The 21,784-nt window shown below is 42.5% G+C and overlaps 1 protein-coding gene across 1 annotated transcript in view; it reads right to left on the bottom strand.

The window, feature by feature from the left end:
- The window catches only part of TMEM132B (transmembrane protein 132B), a 182,019-nt gene that overhangs the window by 7,959 nt on the left and 152,276 nt on the right, over nucleotides 1-21,784 (bottom strand). The window contains exon 8 of the mRNA XM_042829097.1: nucleotides 3,787-3,992. Within this exon, the coding sequence (XP_042685031.1) occupies nucleotides 3,787-3,992 (206 nt within the window). The remainder of the gene's footprint in view (nucleotides 1-3,786; nucleotides 3,993-21,784) is intronic.

Genomic DNA, 21,784 nt, shown 5'->3' with positions numbered 1-21,784 from the left:
ATGAGACCAGACTGAAGTAGACTCGCCACCAAATTAACCATATGTTCAACAGGGTGCCACTCACAAGCATTGCCATGTCTGGCTTAAGTAGGTCGTAGAGGTGTATGTGATGTGAAGTCACCATGATCGAGTAGAGGCTTTATTAGCTCCTGCTCAGTGACCAGATGCTGGTACAAGTCCAACACACCATGTGCCTGACACTGAAGCATATGCTGGAGTCCTGCTGTGTGATGTCTGTTTCCCTGGGAGCCTCACAAAAACAGAGTGCTATTCCAGTTGCAGATATGTACTTAGATTAAATTTTTAGCTTGTTCTTTGAGGCTTTAGCCGTGCAGTTCCTATTAACACAACTTAGAGCCATTCATCACATGTAAATGTACTGGGCATAGAACTAGTGCAGGAGCTTCAGAAGAGGATAATTATTTTTCAGATGCACGAGGAATCAAAGTAAATGTCCCTGTTAGACTGGCAGAGACTGGCTGGACCTCTCCTCCACTCCAATATTTGACTTTAATTTAAACATACACCTTCTGTTTGCTACAACTGTGAGCTTCTCTGCAGCCCATTACAAGGAGGAGTATTTCTGTAAGCCCATGCTGGATCAAGGACCCTTCACCACACCCACGTAGCTCACTTCCATCTGCTCTTCTCTCAGAGCATTAGGGAAGAAAGCACTTACGAAAGAGATGGAGGAATAAGGTAGGCTGAAAATCAAAGAGAAAAATCCAAAAAACAACAGAAGAAAAGCCATTAAATCTCAGGTAAAAATCCAGCCAGATCTAAAAATAAAAGAAATGTAAAATCCTTAGGTACAAAGTAAATAGCAGACTGAGCAAAACTGATGCTAGTCCTGGGCTGCTTGTTGATTTATAATATCCCCACAAAGTTTAAAAAACAAAAAGAAAACAAATGAACATTCCATAAAATAAGGGGAGCATTATTTCCAGCTCATAAGTGCACGGATTGCTGACATGCAGCGTCATAAACTTACCAGCTGCAGTTCTGGGGAATGGTACAAGAAAGTCCCTACTCCCACCCTTGATGGCAAACGCCTGCCAGAGCCATGCCAGCAGTTCAGATGCAATGTGAGCAGCAGCACACTTCCACAGCTTGCCAGCTTGCAAACAGAGCAGGCTCTCAGACCACGTCTTTATTTCAGCTGGCCAAATAAATCAGAACTAGGCACCGGGGGGTAAATTTCCAGCAATCTGTATAATGGATTTAAAGTCAGAATGTCCACGACCGTTAACCACAGTTGAAAGTCTAACTTGCTGAGCTTTCTGCTGGAAGTTTACTCCCGCAATAAACACCAACAGCCTCATCCTGCAGCCATTTGCTCAGCAAAATCCCCACTGGCTTTGGTAGGAGTTGTGCCTAAGGAGGTGTTACAGTATCAGGCACACTGCATGCAGGAGGTAAGTTAAGTGAGACTGTAAGCAGCTGGCGTGTGTTCATTCACTGCCTAGCACATCTCCTCCTTCCACAAACAGCAACTTCGCCTTTATCGCTGAAGCAAGCACACATTTCTTCTGCAGCAGATCCTCATTGTGTATTCTTCTGTTATAGCTGGAAAAAACATCCACATAGCCAAGAGGGATGGCAGTCTCTTTCTTCTGAGCTCATTACCTGAGTTTCTTGTAGGTTTTCTATATTACCCTGAGTTTTATGCCCTCATAAAGTGTTAGATAACTCTCCTCTGCTGCAGTCTGCCCAGGCTCTGTAAGGCTCTTCAGTAGCTGAGATGTTCTCCTGGGCAAACCGAGTGCTTTAGTTAGAACTGCCACAGTGTTTAGGACTCCTGGTACTGCTTTCCCACTGTGTTATAAATGTGATTTGGTGTCATGCTTTGGTGCCCTGTACCATTTTTCAACTTCTCCTGAAATCCACCAATATAGTAGCATTCCTGGAAGTTATTAATCTAGCAAGTTGCCCAAATGAGTGTTCTATGAGAATGGATATTTTCAATAGGGAAGGATAAGAGAACAGAACTCCTTAGAATCCACATGTGTTTATTGTCATGAATGTTTTCAATCTGTGTGAGTCCTGGTAGAAACTATTCATATGAAGATAGTCTTCTATAATAGCGTGGGTTTTGTTTGTTGTTGTTGTTTTTGCCTAATTCAGATCTGTTAAGTGGTGCTTCACCCAAGTCTGCTGTACAGGGGTTGGATAATCATTCAGAGCCCTGTTGATCCTTCTTGCACCTCTTTGCCACCTGCATGATTTCACATGTTCCCAAGCTGTTCCATCTGCCTCTCCGTGAGACTGCTGATTGTACTGAAATTTTGCCTTTGAGTCAGTTTTGGTTTGGCCTTCAAAAGCATGCTGTTTTTTAGTTACTGTACCTAACCTGCTACAGTGCAAAACTGTATGGGACAGCGAGAGTGTGCAGAGACCTGAAATACGGTCAAAGCAGGTCTTGGAAATCACTGTTAAGAAGCCATTATTCTGCTCTGAATTTGTTAATATTAAATACTATTCATTGCTACAATCAGAAAGGTCAACACAGTGGAAGGGCGATACAGCAGTGTAACAGCAAAAGAACTAATGTGAATAGAATGGTGTTACAAAGGAAAAGGAAAGGTGCTCACCTGTCTCTGAAGATCTAAGCTCACAGAAAAGACTCCACAAGGAAGGGATCTCCAACCAGAGATCCTTCCCCAGTAGCAGTCAGCCCTTAAATGGGGTCTAAGAGACGGGCAGCCAGGTTCTACCCCTTCCTATCAAACAGCTGAACTGCCTTCAGCTGTGTACCCAGGGCTGACTGGGACCTTTCCCCAGGTGCTCAATCAGTGCTTCAGGCTGGGACTCCACAGTTACCATACATTCATTTATAAAAAGGTGTCTAGCACATAATCCAGAGCAACAAAACAAAATGACAGAAAATGTGCAAAGTGTACTTTTGCTGCTGCTCTAGGATTTGGAAATACCAAGTTATGCTAAGGAAAAATACAGAGATATGCTTTTTCCAAGCTTCAAAGTCTCTCGATTTTTATGAAATTTAAGTATTTTGCATAAAATGATGCCTCACGCTACAGAGGAATGGGCTGAACAGCAGCCTCCCAACACGATGGTGAAGCCAGCACATTACTCAAGTACTTACTGAATACAGGAAAGCAAAATCAGAAACTCTGACTGTTCTTAAAACCAAACAGCCTCAAAATATCTGGATTTTCTTTCCCAAGGCTCACGTTTCCCTCTCTAATGCTATGGTAGACTGCTGAGTTCATGATGAATGGCTATTTCTGTATGCCACACCGAGATGTGCATGTCCTCTGGATCTGTGTGGTGCCCTTTAGTTTCTGGTGTAAGCTGTCCCCTGAGCCATGCCCAGGTTGAGTCCTGCAGAGCATAGCCTGATGTGCACTTGTGCAACATCCAAGTGCTGTGTGTTCTCAGTGAATGCCTGACTCCTCCCTTGCCTTCTTTTATTCAGCCACATACACAGAAACCAGCACTGGTAGTGCTGAACATCACACACACAAAAACTTTTGTATATGGGGCTGCAAGAGGTCCAGGTTCTTTGTGTCAGATTTGCACATTGGAGTTTGTGGTACAATTTCCTGAGATTGCATGGAATTGATTACTGCTCTAAGCAAAGCTACTGACTTTTAAACTATACAGGTCAGGGTAAAATGCAGCCTACTCGCATCATTGTTGGGCACTGTAATGAAGGCAAAGTATAGATCTCATTTCAAACAGGAGAGTTGAGATTCTGAGAAACACTAAAAATTCGAAGCATTCTGAAACCAGAGGCTCAGGATGGTGCTTGTGCTGTAAGCATACCTCTTATTGGAGGTGACGGGTATCCTCCAGCCTTTGATCTGGCTGAGCTCTGTGTCAGAGATCTCTATCTGCAGAGGCAGCCGTGGAACCCAGACCGTCACTTCTAATTGGGTGGTAAAATGCTCATAAGTGAAGTTAACAATAGTATCCACTTTGCTTTTCATTTCCTTGCCATTAACGAAGATGGAGTCACATCTGTCAGAAACCTTAAAAAAAAAAAAAAAAAAAAAAAATTAATTGAGAAATGAATAAAAGTTCCTAAGGAAGCACAAGGAACAATGCATCAGTCCAAAGACAGCGCAGATAATGCGAATCATGCATATTGTATTTTCAGTTTTCTAATTAGTAGCAAACAGTGATAAATGGACGCCAGGGAAACAGTTTTGCCTTCCTCAATGGAGCCTACTCAAACTACAAAAATAATTTAATGATGTTATATAACCTACGTGAATCTTTTATACTAGGCAAATTAAACTCTTCATGAATCAAACTCCATATGCATCAAAGTTTACGTTTACAACTTGCTTAAAGAACCTGGAAAAATGGGGCCATATGTTAGTAAGAAAAAGACTGACTCAGAACCATAAAATAGAATCCTTTTCTTTTTCCTTGAGCACTGTAATACTGAAAGACAGAAGCTCCCCGTATGGCTTGTGAGCAGAAGTGCAGCAGAAGCATTAATTTTTAGAACTTCTCTGTAATTGTTTTAGTAAAATGTATTCATAATTGCTGTGTGTCGTTATATGAAATTATATAAGGATTCTGGCATAGCGATGCATTTGACTTGCATCCAGGAAGGATGGAACTTCTTGATAAGGCATGTTTTTTATATTCTTACGTGTGTATACGCACACTTTTAGACCATGCATACATTTAGATTAACATATTGAGTTTATATATATGCATATTCATGCATATACATGTATATAACATGCCTATGTATGTGTATTCATTACACATCTTCACTCTGCTTTGAAGCAGAGCCGTGGGTCACACGAGGTGGTTCTCTCACTGAAATGGGCTCCGTTCTCCCATCAGGACTGTTCTGTATTGCGTTGTACTGAGGCTCCGGTATAGAAACACAGCATCATTAAGGCTGGAAAAGACCTCTCAGATCATTTAGTCCAACCATCCACCTACCACCAGTACTGTGCACTGTGTCAATAGGCAAAGATACGAAGAGATACTGGCTGAAGGAGGGTCTAGATTCCAGTTACGTGGAGTTCAAAGAAGCACAGAATATCTTAATATCCTACAGCCTTGTTAGGAAAGCTCACTATGTGATGGTTTTCTCTCCATATATGATACTCATACGTAAAGCAGAAGAGCTGCACCTCCACTTATGCCATTTGCATGTCAGCTTGTCAGATTCTAATCAACATACCCAAACTTGAATCGTTTTTTTTGCAAAGTAAGCCAAGTTACAAGGAAAGGAGCACAGGAACCTAAGTCACTCTTGGAAAGAATAATCCTTCCACACCAATGCTGAATAAATACAAGAATTAAAAAAAAAAAAAAAGAAATTTAAATATGAAAAATAAACTATCTGATAATAGAGCTCCTAATGGATTCCAGTCTCAGGAGTATCACAAATGAGATGGAGCATACTCAGAATCCTCGTTTCCCCCTCATAATGTGTCACAAGTGTCTCTGGGAAGTTTAAGCACGTTAATCAAGCCCATTAATTGAATGAGCAGTTGAGATTCTAAATCATAAAGCCCACATCTAGGGAGTTTTCTGAGAATTAAAACAAGGCAGAAATAATTAAGAAAACCCAAAGAGGGAGGGATAAACATCAAGGCCTGATCGAGGGAATAACTAATACCTGACAAGACGGCGGCTAATATTTTAGATTACTCTTTGTACTGGCTTAAAAGGTCCTTGGATTTTTGTCAGCAAGCAGGCAAGGCTCTGAACTGGGGAACAGAAAGATGGACTTTAATTGTAGCTGTAAAAGTATCATCAGGCTTGGCTTACACATTTCACAGATTGCATCGAGACAGAGCCATCCATTCACATATATCCAGACCAAGAGGTAAGTATACATCTTTACATCGGTGCTGTACAAGTACAGGGGCAGGACAGGAGACAGAGGGCTGCAATTAACCTCTCTGGGCTTTGAAGCAGGTGGTTGGCTGCAATCCCCACAAGTAATTGTGAGAAGCACCGTTTGCCCTGCGCTGCCTCTCACAGCCTCATCAAGCGCTGGCAATCCAAAGAGTAATTGGGAAAGCATTCCCTGTAAGGGTCAGCACAGGTTTACACACTCTTTGGGAGAACAGGTGAAACAGAGGGGATGGGAAATGACAGGAAAACAAATCAGCTTGCTGTGTGGTTAATTTTTACGGCTTTCCATCAAGGTTTTGATGAAAATCTTGCACTTCCTCCTCAGCTCGCAGGTCATTCGTTGCACAGGGAGACCGAGAGACAGATGTGACAGAAATCCAGCCCAAATCCTTGTGTTCATTAACCAGTGAGCAACTGTTCCATTTTTGGACAGCAAAGCCCAACTTGCTATAGCTCACCTAATAATCTTAAAATGCTAATTTTGTGATATTCCTTGAATGCCTTCTTTTCCACCTTTTCTGCTATGCTGTTCTTGGTGTTGTCTTGTTAGCTCATTAGGAAGGACTTGCTTGCTACTCCTAGCCCTTATGCTGCGATTTTTATTTCGCCATGAGCCTGAAGAATTTGATTTCCAGTATGAAAAACAAGCACAAGGGGCAATGAGTCTAATGTCCTCCTCCTCTGTTGGTGAGCACAGTGCCTCCCTGGCTCCACTCTTTGCATTGCTGGAGTCTTCCCTCAGCCTACAACAGGGTGGGAAGATAGGGCTTATGACTTTATGTCTGGAGACAGAGAAACGAAGTGTTTTCCCAAGCCTTTTTCAGCTCAGCAAAGCTGTTTTTGTTTAAACTCATAGTTTTGCTTGATAGTAGTCAGCCTAGAAAATGTCAGACTTCTTGTTTTGGCTGCAGTTCTACTTTATGTCACGACACATTAATTAAAGCACAGTAAAAATAAAAGGTTTTCCATTGTGTTAACAAAGCATTGGATGCACTGCGAGGCTTCTGACAAAGCATGCAATTCGACCTCTTGCACACAGGCATTTCTCTGTGCAGTTGATTCTGAAAATAGTTCTGCTTCCCTGTGTCCCAGCTCATGGTGTGCAGTGGGGTCTACAGATATTGTCTCCAAGCAATTGGAGGCAAATGGTAGATTGAGAATAGACAGAGTGAAGGGAGGCAAAGGACATGGTGCTGACATTGGAACTAACGAAAGCAGAAGTTTTATTCCCTTTTAATTTTAGACACGCGCAGAGTAGTCTTGGAAGTGTCATTTTTGAAACAGCCTCTTCACATGAATTTGTTTTTATTGGCAAATCAGTTCTCCAAATACTGTTCTCTGGAATAGCTGCTGTAGTTTCAGATACAAGGGTTGGCCGTGAGAATCCCTCGAGATATGTTCTGAAGTTTGTTTCCTACTTAGAAACAAAAGCAAGAGTTTAAATCAAGTATTCCCCAATGCAGTGTATGTGTTTGCTTTTCATCTTAGCAGTGAGTAATAATGTCACATATAAACGATACACAAACAGCATGATTCAGTGCACTCCAATAGCTGTACTTAGAAATATCATTACAATGGAAGTTTCTCCCATCTACCAGCTTCCACGGGTCAAGATGGGCCTGAGAGATTTCCCATGTTCTACATCTTTGGTTGTCAGATGCAGACAGTAACATCCATAACTCAATTTGCCAGATTGGGCCCATTCTGAAGACTACTTATTGACACTGGTACAAAATACAAACTGTAATTTATGCTCTGAAGTATAGCGACGGGCAGCTGGAAACTAGAATGAAAGGGAGATCCTCTGTCCATGGAACCGAAGGTTTGGAAAGCTGCATGGCAAATGGAAGAGCTGCATGAGCAACAGACCACAGAAACGTGATGGTGTGTGCCATAGGCTTCTGGAGGGATGATCAGTCACACGGCTGCACAGAGCTCTACATGGACAACATGAGATCATTTCAATACAAGCTCAGCAGCAATTAGCACAACAGAATTAGTGACACTCTGTTGTCTTATTAAAGAAGCCTCATTTTTCTCTAGATGTCACTGTTTACTGATGAGGAGAAGCAGGAGGAGGGAGATGGGACTAAGTGTAGCTTCCAATGATGTCAGTGCCTATTTGAAGTTTTGGAGTGCTTTTACCTTTTAACCCCCATTGAAATGCACTGAACTAGAGGGAAGGACAGCATGGAAGACATTAACATTTGGGTTTGACAATAGAGACAATTGCTGTGGCTTAGAAAAGGTGCAATGATCCATAAATGTACAATGAGAATTTAAAAACCTGCTGTACTGAATGAAGTGTGTACTATTCAAAAACTGTTGATCTATGCAAAATTATTAAACAACACATGAGATCTGCCAAGATTTGAGTCCCAGGTGCAGAGCAGCTGCTCTCATTCACTTTCCAGCATGCCATGCAGGGGCGTTCCTGCTAGAGATGATAAGTTTGTTGGGTGCACAGGTTAAAAGAGGAGGACCAGAGAAGGTGGATGTGCTTTCAGGCTCCAGTTTGCTCCTCGGCCTGACATAATTCAGGCTCAGTAATAACCGCTGTGCATTCACAGTGGCTGTGCAGCTGCAAGGATGGGCAGACACTCTGGCATTTCGTTCTCACTGATTCTGCAGAGTGAATGCTGGAAGTGGTTTGGGGCAGCTAATAGCAGTACATGGTTCCTGCCAACATGATTTCTGCTCCATGTGCAAAGACCCTTTACTAATCAGCTGAGCTTTTATCTGCTTTTTTTCCTACAAAAATCTGAGGAATTCTCTCAGAATTAAACACGACCGTTTCTGCTCTTCCCAGTGATTCAGCACCACTTTGTACAGATTACAAATCAAGAGATCATCTTCATTAGGTGAGATCAGTGGCCAGATTAAGATGATATTTTTGGAACATCTTTGCTTGCAGGACCTGGTGGTTGGTCCACCAGGGTTGTCAGCTCCCCTGCATATGAAGAAATGATGCTTGATACCTTTGTCCATTTGCAATGCAAGTTGTTCTCATCCTTCCTCCCAGAGATTCTGTTGCTTAGGCAGTCTGGTACACAAGTCAGCTTGGCTTCTGCTTGTCACTCGAAGCAGTGCTGCTCCTGGGCTAGCAGCCTTCTCAGCCAGCCATGCTTATCTCTAGACAGACATCTTCATTCTTTGCACTGAGATAAAGCATCTCTAACCAGCACAAATTCTAAGCACATACTTGTATGAGGTGTCTTTAGCTTAAGTGTTTGATCCTTAAACGTCTGCAGATTAAGCATTACCAACACTTGGTAGTTTAAGTAAACATCCATGTGATTCATATTCATCAGCTGGTGTCCCAGGAGGGATTAAGATCTGTTTACCTGGTGAAACCCCAGCAATATGGTGCCAGCTTTTTCTTGCACCAATTCTGATTTCAAACACTGAACCTGTACTGTAGAAACTGGTCATTGGATGAAACTAACACATGTGTTTGAACTATAAACTGCTCTTTTCCTCAGTTGTTTCTTTTTTTTCTTTTTTTTTTCCTTCTCTTGAATTACACAAATGGGGTTATAGGCTGACAGTAATTTACACATTGTTGAGAAAAGTGAGAGGGGAGAATATTTAGGCAGATACAGCATACTCCAGTTGCACTGAAGTCCTTTGTAAAATAATGGGCTTAAAAAGTAATCTTCTGTGTACTCAGTAAACTTATTGTTCAGATTCATGGCTCTAATCCCTGTGACTGAAATTTAAGATCTAAGGCTCCATGAAATTAAAAGAAAAAGAAACAATTACATGCGTATTCATTCAATTTCATATGTTGCATATCCTTCAATTTTCCCAATGAAATTTTAAGAGGGAAAATAAAGGTTTCTAAAGAACGTGTTATTAAAAAGAAAAAAAAAAACCTGCAGGTCAGCTGTAATTGCTGAAGCTTATTGTGCCTGCTGCTTTCTTCTCACTCCTGGCAAATGCAGGTCACCTCCTCATTTCCCCATCTCTCACAAGTGCTTCATAGGTGCTACAACACAGCATGCAGAAAGCTGGAGGACACTCAGTGTGTTGAGCCCTGGTGTAGGACACGGGCACCCAGCCCTCCCACTGCACAGTGGAAAAGAAGGACTTCAGAGCAGGGCCAGGACTGCATGCCACGTCTTTGTGCTGGATTATTCCGTAGAGAAAAGGAGAACATATGCTTGCTTCTGCCTCTGAAGGACACCTGCACCCCTTCCCTTGGAATGGGATTTGAATATATTGCAACTACAACAGCACCATAAAGCCACAAGACCATCATACCAAAAGAGTAACAAAGCTTGCAGGCTTAGTGTAGTATTTAAGTGATGTGTTCCATCATGAATGTTGGCCACACCAATACAGCCTTTAATCTTGTACCAGTCAGGAAAGGAGACACCATTTTTATGCATAAGGAATCACTTGAAAACAAGAAAAAAAAAATCCAGGAGGAGTTTTTTAATACACAGCAGTCCACTTCTATTTTGCAAAGGAAGTTTTGGTCCTATGCCTAGATTTTAGTGCATCTACATTCATAAGTCTTCCCTGCTAGCTTTTAGTTTCTGAGCAACAAATAATTCATTAATTAGGAAAAATAAGGAAAAGGGGACATTTAGAAAGCAAACATGGCCAACAAAAACAGCCCTTAAACCACTTTCATTCAGCCAAGTGCTTCAAAATAATTACCCAGAGAGAATGCCAAGAGCTAAGAAATTGTCTTCCTTCTCTGGTCACATAGGTATATATATTTACCCTCTTACCAGAATGCTTTATACATTTAATACAAGTTGACAGAGAAATTCAGCATTAAGAGAGAGAGCTCCCTATGATGCAGTATGTGGAAAAAGCCAAGGGATACAGCTGGGTGTTGTTCAGAGAACCAAATTTAGAACTGTACAGACAAAGATGGGCAAGATCCTCACACGTACAAATACTCCCAACAGCCTCTAGACATTGCTGGATCACACATCCCATGGTATTCCAGCAACACAGCACCTGCCCTTTGAGTCCTAGTTCCTGTGCTGGTGGGGCTGTGCGATGCACACTGCTGAGCTGTGCTCCTGCAGATGGAGCTTTGCAGGGAGAGCTGTCGGACAGACACTGAAGGAAACACAGGGAGGTCCTTCAGGGTGAGTGCACTAGAAAGAACAGAGTCTCGGTGTATCAAAAATGCAGCTAGGTTTCCATTCAAGTGCAGTCTCAAGGCTCTTGAAATTGTCAGGAGGCGACTGAGTGACATAGCAGATTTTTTCGAAGAAAATATTTCATCTCTCTTTAATGTCAGAATGACACAGTTGTGAGACTGAGCTTAACTCCTTAGTGCAAAGCGCCAGATTTGCTTGCTTCGGTATGTAAACAAGACTCTAGGACTGTGCTAAAGATGGCCTGGTTCAGTCGTGACACAGCCTTAAATTAGAAACTTAAATTCTGCATAAAAATTCAAAGGAATTACTACATCAGACATACATAAGCTGCACCTCAATCAGCTGGAGTCTCTTGCAAAGAGATCCTTACATAACCTGCTGCCTTATAGCCCCGCTATCCCTCCCACTCCTGGCTGAGGTTCCTTGCCAGAGCAGGAGGAGAAGCCCAAGAAATGAGGAACAAGGGAAACTCACATGCAGAGGGATCAGAGGAAGCAAACCAGAAGGGGCCTCAGGGCACAGCTCACCTTTTGCCACCCACACAGGGACAGCAGTTGCAATGCTTCTGAATCACAGAGGGGTTACACACAGCCCATGAGTTAAAAGCATGACAATCTGATCACAGCAGCAGCTGCTTTTATGTTCTCCAGCTGCAACAGCAGAGGAGGGAATTGTCCCTCCAGTGCAGGGAGTGGAACAGGACAAATCCTGCAGGGCTTAAAAGCAGGAGCAGCCCTGTTTGGGGAGAGCACTCAGGTGAAGCGTGTTCTGTTGCTGCCTGTTGTCTGACTTTGATTGCATCAATAAATCCACACTCCAACAAGGGGGATGGCGACACATCTCAGCTACCTTGAGCAGAGCAGAGAAACAACATGCCTGGTGCAAATGCCTGTCATACTGATGTTTGTCCACTGCGCTGATAGAAAAAGAATCTGTTGTACCAAAGATGAAAATGTCTTTTGATTTACAAGCTCTCTAACTAAACTCTCTACAAGGCTAAGAAGGGTCACTGCAATCTCCCACCATCTCCACCTGTTGTTTGGTCTTTTCATTGAACTTTAAGTGTCTTCCAAGGGCAAGGGACAGAGTTAAGGGGCATGGCATAGTCAAGGATGGCATCTCCCCTACACAATCCTTTTCACCAGTGAGGGAACACAGCTTATTGAAACCACTGACCAGAAGAGGAACCCTGAGGATCGCTGTGGTGTTGGCCCAGAATTTCCAAATCTCCAAGACAAGACAGCGACAGCACAAAGGCCGTAGAAGGGGCTGCAGACCTAAGGACTACCAGGATCTGCAAAATGCATAAGAGGACATGGAGTTTTCTCTTTGGAAAAGAATCTTACAAACTTGCTAATGACAGTGAGAACAAATGTCAGAACACCTACGTTTAGGATGACACAAAATCTACCCTTCTTCCACAGAGCTCTTCAGGAACAATGATGTATCAAAATCCATAGTTTGCTATTGACTTTGATTTAAGGGCAGAGATTGAATTGTCAGGAGGATCAGTGTTGAGCTACCTGACTCCTCCATGGCTCTAAGCCCACATGACCTGGGTGGACTGAACTTCTTGCTTACCAATCTAAGACCCTGTTAAAATCCAGCTACAAATGAATGTTTTTCCTGTCAATCTTTCTGCCATTTACAGCTGTTGTGCCTTCATGAACTCTATCTAAATGCCAAGATAGATCTGCAAAGCTCTCGAGCTCCCCTGTCAAATCTGGGCCAAAACAGCCATTCCAACTCATGCATGAAAGATAAATGACAAACCGCAGAGTATTGCTGTTAGTTTTCTGTTATACTTTTGGATTTTTCTTCTTTTGGGTTGTTTTCTAGCATCTCCCCCTAGGGCTGCATAGATACAGAAAAACAGGCTGCAGTCAAAGAATGTAAAAGCACAGGAACACGAAGAAATGTTTTTTCTTTAGACTAATTATCTTAATCACGAGACAAGTATATGTAAAAGCTATCTACAACATAAAAATGCATCCTAAACCTTGGAATCACAGAAAACATCCACTGAGTTGGTGCTTCTACTAGATGCTGTGATTTCTCTTTCCTAGCCTAAAGGTACATTATGGAATTAAGAGGAAAGTATACTCAACCAGTGGTATAAGCAAAGCATGAGCAAACTGGGAGCAGTTACTTGCCTTGACCCACATGCATTTCTTTAATAATGATACCATCACTTTCTCCTTAGAACCCTCTGGCATGGGACTGAGCAATTATGGGCTCGTATAGTGCCTCTGCCATGTAGAGCCCATCATCCTTAGATGGCATCCCCTTGTGCATGTCTGCAGATGTGTTGCCACTCCCCATGCAGTGACAAGTGAGGTTGGAGCTGCAGGTCACTCCAACACTGAGGCAAACAGGCACATAAATGGTAAATTTTGTGGCTGAATATTAATAAAATATCTTCTATGTATATATGTATATATATATATATGTATGTATATGTATATATGTAAGAGAAGTAGCTGTCATTTCCTTATAGTGAGACTTCATCTCTAGAGGTGCCCTTTCATTCTGGCCTTTCTTGGGACAGAGGATTCCTCTGATGTTGGAACTAAATGATCTTTAAGGGCCCTACCAACCCAGGCCATTCTGCGATTCTATGAAAGCATAAAAGAGCTGGAAACAAACAAACAAACAAACACCAAAAAAACTTCTAAATTAAGTCTGAATGGAGCTACGTTAAAAATCTCAAGAAAGAGGCAGGGAAAGTCTAGGTTAAAAAAACCCTAGAACAAGAGAGACCTGAAAACCAAAATGGAAATAAATCAGCCAGGTAATCCAAATGCACAGCAGGTTCACAGCTCTGGCAAATACACCTGAGCAAGCTGTGTATTAGCTCACCTGGGTTTTGGGAAAAATGTATTACATCTGTCCATGTCTTACATGTATCACTGACTCAGATCTGTTAGCCCAAGCTGAACTGTTTGCATTGGCTGCTACCAAAAGTAGTTAAAGTTAGCATCGATTCTGTGCAATGTTACTCACACTGACAATCCAAAACAGGCTTACTCAGAGGGATGTCATAGCTCTACCAGATGAACGACCACATAGGAGCAATCAGATGCAAAGTATTCCGTGCACAAACACAGAAACTACTTTCCCATGAAATCCTAGGTTATCTTTCTTTCTTCTCCTAGCTTGCTATAGCTACCAAAAAAGAACAAGTTACAAATTAATGTGAAATACTGATTTCATTTTTCTACTTAATGCATAATTTTTCTTTTGTGCTATTGTGCTCTGAAGACACTTTCTTCCCTGCTTGCATTAAACAGAGAGACAAAATTAAATAGTGACAAAGAACCCAGTGCTGTGGCTGTCACATTTCTGCCTAAACAGAACACAAATCCTGTGCAGCTAATACTGTATCCCTGGCATGCCCTACGCAAGGTAACCAGTGCTGTCCTGTGGTTTTATAGTTATGAGCACAGCACTGAAGGCTTTGTAAATTATTTTGCTCTTAAATGTCTTTAAGAAGCTCATGTTCTCTTCAAAACTACTGCTTGACTTCAAACTTTCAACGAGAGAGAGAGCATGACTTTGAAGGAAATTATTCCTGCCTGCCAGTAATCTCACCTTGATAGCAGGGCATTCTCTTGCAGCAGGCATCTCTGAAGTCAACTTGTAGCTACCAAAACTATTAGATTCTGTTTACTGCAATGACTCTATTAAAGTCTCATGTTTTATGCAGGTCAGAGATGTAGTCCTATCGATTTAATGTGAAAGAGCACTTTTTCTGTGGTAGTAAGATGTTTGCTTTTCTACACTTTGCAGCCTTCCTTGTTACCTAACATGGACTGTGTCTGCAGCAGGTCAGTGGATTTTAGTGAACTCATGTTCAGTGCAGGTGTTTGTGCTTATTGACTCAGCATTAAGGACCATTCTTGTGCAGCTGTATGCTGCCTCCTCAATCTGCAGCCCACACCACTTCCATCTATGTCCATCACACACACCTGTGCTGCTCAATGGCATGCTGACAAGCAAACATGCCTGCACTCTGCAGCTCACATCTCACACACTTCATGGCACTGAAAGGTACTGACCAAGCCTTCCTAAGCCAAAACCAGAACAAAATAATTCAGTGGACAACAGCTGGGCATCCCCTCTGCCTTCCAGAAAACATGAGCACAGCAGCTGCAGCACAGTGTGCACAAGTATCCAACCCTGAGCCAGGGGGAATGGAAGGGCTGAGCTACTCTGCTTCCACCCCTGCTTTTCTGTATGTGTTGTATTTCTTTCCCTTAGTTTTCTTTTCGCCTTTCAGTCACATCCTATCTTTCTTTATTTAGAATCACCTTCGCTTTCAGGTACCTCTGGCTTTTTCGTGCTGCAGCTCTTTCTGAACTCCCAGTGACAGAGAAACAATTATTTGAAACACAGGCAATGGCAGACACCTTTCCAGCTCTTTTCCAGTCTCGCTAAATAGGATCCCTTCCTGTCCTGACCCCACAGACACTCACACAATGCCAGCAGCCTTCTCTAAAGAGTCACGATCGTATACAAAACCATCTGTGTCTCCTTCAAATGGGATGAAGCTGGAGGCATTTTCTTACCAGAATTAAGGAGATCAGAGTTGGCAATAATACATTTTTCCTCGGCAAAAATTAGTTAGAGAAGATGAAAATATCAATAATAACATAAGGCGATTAAACAAGCCACATTGTCAAGTTTGCAAAGAACAGAAGGTCCCAGCAAATGGCTGTCTACTAGACTTTAGACAACCATACTCACCAACAACACTGTAAAAAAACAAACAAGCTGTAACCTAAATAGTTGGAATCACATTGCATTGCAGAGAACAGTGGGAAGGATGCATAGGTTGCAGGCATTGGCTTTGTTCTACAAAGTGCACCCAGGAGAAGCCCCCTAGCATCTCCACAGTGAGGCTGCTGGATGGATCTTCCCAATCTCAGGGTAAATGCGGTCATTCAGGACTCAGCTGAAGGGGCTGCAAGGAGACACCCAGCTCTGGGCATCTGCTGAAAGGAAAACGCATCTGATATCCCCTCCCCATCCTTTATTTGCTTCTGTGTTACTTTGCTCCTGCCTGTGGCACTCTGGTCCTGATCACCACTCGCTAATTTTGCAAATGTAGCCTTGGCATTTATAACATACAGAATGTGCTGAAAAGCACAACAGTAAGCACTTTAGCCCAAGGAAGGATTATCTTATTTTACGCTGATAATCTTTCACGCTAAACTCGCTGCAGTTTGGGAAAATCCAGAAGGCTACAGCTTCTGCATGACAGGAGCTCCTCAGGTCTCCAGTTTTCCAGTACTGGCATATTGAAATTTTTGATTTGTGGGGTGGCACAAAAAGAAATGGAAAGAAAATCTCCCCTGGCAACGTGGACTGCTGGAAGGCCCCTTCAAAGCATTCCAGCAGTGAGAAACCTTTGAGCACGCTGCATTCCCAGCTTCTCCGCCCATCTCTCCCTGCTTCCCCACCCTCAGTACTGGAATCATGCATTTCTTTGTGCTCCATATTACACCATTTCTGGAAAGAAACTCTTTCATATTATTTTCACGCATTCGGCCAGGGGAGTCCTCACAACCAGGTTATTTTCTTCCACGCAGCACTGTGTGTGTGTGTGTGTGTGTGTGTGTGTGTGTTCCACGCATTCAACTGTGTTGAGATTTTATGTTTCTTTGAAGCCAAGTGTCATCAGTTGGCCATACAGCATTCATGTTGGGGGAAAAAAAAAATCATTGTATTCTGAAATGCTGATTGCATCAAATGGCAACTAGATTGGAGGACAGTAATCACGCTGGGCTCAGGCGATTAAAAACTCGCTTGGAAAATTGGTCCTTGCTGAGCCTCTATAGAAAGAAATGAATTAAGAAGGAAAACAATAAGGAAGGGTGTGCATTAATTTTGCTCTGCAGCAGATAATGGTGAGTGTAAGAGACCTAAGGAAGGACTGCATGTCTTAAGGATTTTCCCTTATTTTTTCAGGAGGAAACCAAAGAGTCACTGGGGAGGGGTTGTAAATTAAATCCAGGCAGTAATCGTAGGAGCAGGAATCGGAAAAGCGCAAATAAATACAGCATATAAATAGGAGATCGTGCTTCCTGCTAGGAACTTATCATTTCTGCCAGTGCAGCTCCAGCACAGCACTCCCCCTCGCTGGCAGTCCTGCTGGGCAATCTCTGTTCTCTGTTCCCTGGGCAATGCCATTCCCTCCTCACTGCTAAGCTGCTCTGGGTATTTGTACAAGTAACTCAATAAAGGATTACCTCCCAGAACGTCTATATTGTAGCAAGCCCTGTGCAGCTCTCATTCAGCTGTGAGATCTGTAGGATAGGCACAGCATCTGCACTGCTTTTTATACAGAGCTGAGTACGTCGTCAATACTCCACAAATAATAAATGCATGCAACTCAAAGGAGCGCTCAGATCTTCTTCAATGAAGGATATGTGTATTTAACAGCCCATTCTTGGCACTTCAAGGAGTTCATGCATCTCTGCTCAGCAGTCTTTCATTGATTACAGTACATCCCTTTTTCTGGCTCATGACAGATTTCTGATCTGCACTCACATTTAAGGGAGGACTTAACACAGGACTACATGGCAGCAGTTGTTACTCACTGCAAATGGGACCATTTGCACAATAATTACGACAGCAAAAATAGAACAGGAGCAATAATCATTATGCAGTCTGTACTGTATACGTAACACAGATTTTATATACAGGGATACATACATCTTTATTTCCAGCACAGATCTGTCTGCCTTTGCTGCCTTTGCACAGTTAGTCGTTCGCTGGCCAGAACATGCTTGTATGCTCTGGCTTCTCCCCATTTGGAAAAATGTAGAGATAATGGATTAAGTTGGTATTTCCCATTAAACAGATGTCAACTTTAAAGATCTAGAGATGCTTGTGCTGTGATCCCAACACACAAAGGTAACTGCTGACCTCTAGCAATGGAAACAGATCTCTGATGTGGGAGTGAATTACGTGCATTACAGTTTTATTCCTCTTCTAATGTTTCAGTCCAGTGACATTTGTATAAATCAGACCTTAAGCATCCACAACACAGAACAAATGGTTAAATCCTGCCACTTAGGGACCGCTCAGCACTGCTCCAATGGAACCTGGTGGGCACTCGCAATTACAGCACACAGCAGAACTGAAGGAGGACAAAGCCACACCCCAGCAAGCACTTCCATTCCCTGTACTTCAGGTAAACAAAAGAGAAAATACCACTGCTGATTTCTTTTTGTTCCTTCATCCTTGTCTAACTCACTAATCCACTATTTAGCTACCATCTTTTCTGGCTGGATTTTCCCAATTCCCCTCTCGATCACAGATGCACCCCAATCCTGATGCAACCATCGAGCTACATATATTTCTCATCCTGCTGCTGTTTCAATGAAGGCAACATAGTTCTCATTCTGGTTTCCAGTTCTGTACAGTAAGAATGTAAAAATGCTAATTAAAAATAGAGCAAGAACAAAACTGCCTTCTCCCACAGCAGAGAAGGGGAGCTGGTTGCTGTCAGTGGTAGGTGCTTTTCATGTCAAATGAATTAACTGCACTTCAAAACGTGTGTCAGGCTCATCATTCCCAACCTCTGCTGTTAAGTAGCTCAACGGAGTGCATCTTGGAGTCACTGAAATGTGGGTGTGGAGCAATTAAACCCCAAAGCAAACCCTCAAGTTACATTCTAATACGCAATTGAGGCCCACAGAACCAGGGGGAGGGAGGGATGGATGCAAAGGTCTGGTGGCAGAGAGTAGTGGTTGCTGCCTCAGCACAAAGCTCTCTGCAAATAAAGCCTGTTAGGAGGGTTGGAAGATTCAGCATCATACGCCCATCTTGCTGTTACACAGCACCTCCATGCTCAAAAAATTGTTGCTTAGCTAAAATGGGAGGCTCTGCTGTCCAGAAAGCATCATTTGCTGCCCAGTCCCTCTTCTCTCAACTATGGCCTCTGCAAAGAGGGTGGAGATAAGGACTTTTTCCTCATCCCTTAGCTAACAGCTAATGGCTGTTGTCGCATTCACACGGAGCAGACTCTGCCCTCTGGAACACCTCTGTCACCTCAGTGCCTTTCACACGGACATTAGCTGGAAGCACGTTTTGGCCCCAGTTATGATGACAATGGAAATCTGAGTTAATTTGCCCAGCCAGAATGACAGTTCAAGAGGTGTAAGTGCCTGAGAATCCATGAGGTTCACACAGCCTCAATTAAAATATTCAAATGGCCCCACCGCATCAAAGTTTATAAAGCAAGGTTAATTTCCTACAGAACTTGGAGAAAAAGCCTCCAGATATTTGTCAATTTTCTCTCAACAACAGTTTCTCATTGCTACATTTGCTTCTGTTGAGCTGTTTACTCTGTGCATCTCTTAGTATAAAATATTCAGAGTTGATCCTGAGCAATATCGCAGTTCAGGCTAATGATTGTTTCCCAGGACTGGGATCCATGCCCTTTGCATTTCTGCTCTCAGAGCAGCCAAATGCTATGCCATAGAATTGTTTTCTTCCTCTGAAGCAGCAGCTGGTCTCTTGGAAGACACCATAAGCATCTCTGCCGAAATCTGTGTAATTGCACATGTCGGCATGGTCTGTTCTTAACGGATCCTCTCCCAGACTAAACACTGTTTTCTCAAGCTGGCTTTGAAGACTGTGTTTAAAAATAGCTTCAGGAAGACACACACATATATTTTGCTATAAACTGTGTACAATGTGTACTGTGTACAGAATATTAATTCTTCAATATGTGATCTCGTACACTGCCTCGCTGTCATCCTTATTGCTATACATGGAGCTGTTTTGTGTGCAAATATGATTCTCAACCCAATGTTTTAGCTTGGCACATTCATAGAACACTATAGACTTCAACCTGTTGCTGTCTTACAAGTGTGTTTTTTAAGAGAAATCTGTTAATATTCAGTAAGTGGCTGTGCTATTCTTTTCTGATCGTGCTTTGTCCGGATAGGAAACTAATTAGCAGAACTGGTGACCTAAATGTCAGAACCTCTGATATTTCGACAAAAAGCAAAATCCTTAATTCAACAGCTGACATATTGCTGAGAGATCTGCCATGTTCTCCTGTCTCTCTCTTGTGACTCATAGAGATGAATTTTATTTGGGGGCAAAGAGGCTGTTTTCTGGCCAGAATAACAAGAAACCAGAAGTCTAATTACAAGTTTAATGCATTTCAAGCAGCTAAGTGATACTCAGTTATTTCCCTAACTTAGGTAAACCTGTCCACAAGTATAAAATAAGACAATCCACAGTCTCCAACAGGTTTCTTGCCAGTAAATTCTTCTGAGATAGAAGTATTCTAGTCATCCCTGTGGCACTAGTGCTACAGACCAGCAACTTCACAGAGCAGGGCTGGAGTAATGCAGGGAAGTAAAGCCTAAATCCAGGGTGGGATCCTCACCTCCTAAATCATCCTTGTGATTGACCAAGGAACACATTGCTGCCATAAGCATCATGGTTGGGCCAAGCATCAGGGGGAGTCATTATTTCAGGATTTGTGATGGACTGCAGAGTCCACCGCCTCCCAGCTGTCAAAGATGGATGAAACAAAGTCAACAGTGACTTCAGGTTGCTACCAGCTGATTTCGTGGAGTTGATGATACTGACCCAGTGGCACTAATCAGGTGAGATTAAAAGCACTGCTTGGGCACGGAGGTGGATTCACCCAATTAAACACCCGCACTTGAAAAGCTTTCTAGCTGCACAGCTGCCTGCTGCAGCCCCAAGCTGGCCTTGTGCTGGGGTGAGCAGAGCAGTTAACCCTCCAGTGCTGTCAATCTCAAACCCCTCAGCAGCACTAAAGAAAAAAACAAATCACTTAAAAAATACGATCCAGTTCAAAATGAATTGTGTAATAAACCAGTTGGCACCAAAAGTAAATCCATCATATAAATGAGAACGTTTTCACTGCTTACTGAGTTTGGACTCCTAGAATGAGCTAATTTCTGAGCGAGTGATGACAAATAAAGCTCTCAGGTAATGCAGTGATAGGCACTCAAAAATATGATAAATGGAGAAATAAGATTAGCTCCACTTTATGTACATTACATTCTTGATCGCATACTTTAATGGTGATGCAGCTGCAGAACTTGCTAATTACAAGCACTGCTTTTGTTTTCAGAGCTTCTGCATAAACCATTGTGTTAACAACTGCAGGCAGTTGCTTCTTTCTGTAAGTTGTCCTAAGAATGTGCTGCAGGTCTGTTCCCAAAATTCAGCATAATCTAAGTTAAAGAACTGCAGTATCTCTCCCCTATCCTTCCTCTTTTTCCCCCTTATGGCCCACGTAGCTGTGGCTAGAGATCACTGTGCTCAATGGTTGAATAAGGCCCTCATTCATCTGCTTTTCTCTGAAAGAGGGAAGAACGTTCTGCAGATTCAATCCAGTTCAGCTATTACCTTTCCTCCCTTTCTGACACTTGTTTTACTGCGCATTAGATAATGCCTAGCCTACTGCTGCTAGCAAAATTAGGTCTTCTATTGTTTTAACATTAATTATGGAGAGTTCAAGATAAGGTTTGTGTTAGAAAAGTAGGGGGTGGGAATGGTTTGAATTTGACTTTCATTATAATTAGGCAGGAAATTATGAAAAGGTGAAAAATAATTCACTGAAGTGCTTTTCTCTAGCAAGCTAACAAGAGAGTGCATTCTTGCACAGATGGAGTTCATGGTATATTATTGTAGCACCACTGTTTTAATGTATGCCACTGCTTGGGCACATTGAGCCTGTTGCTATTGCACTTTACATGTGGGCAGAAACGAGAAGGTTGAGGCCCTCTGGTTCCCTTATGTTCCATTGA

This window comes from Centrocercus urophasianus, unplaced genomic scaffold (assembly GCF_019232065.1).
Source record: "Centrocercus urophasianus isolate 14NV4802_14NV808 unplaced genomic scaffold, USGS_Curo_1.0 seq_30, whole genome shotgun sequence".
Lineage (NCBI taxonomy): Eukaryota > Metazoa > Chordata > Aves > Galliformes > Phasianidae > Centrocercus > Centrocercus urophasianus.
The sequence above is the reverse complement of the archived record's forward strand: the minus strand, read 5'-3'. Positions and strand labels throughout refer to the sequence as shown.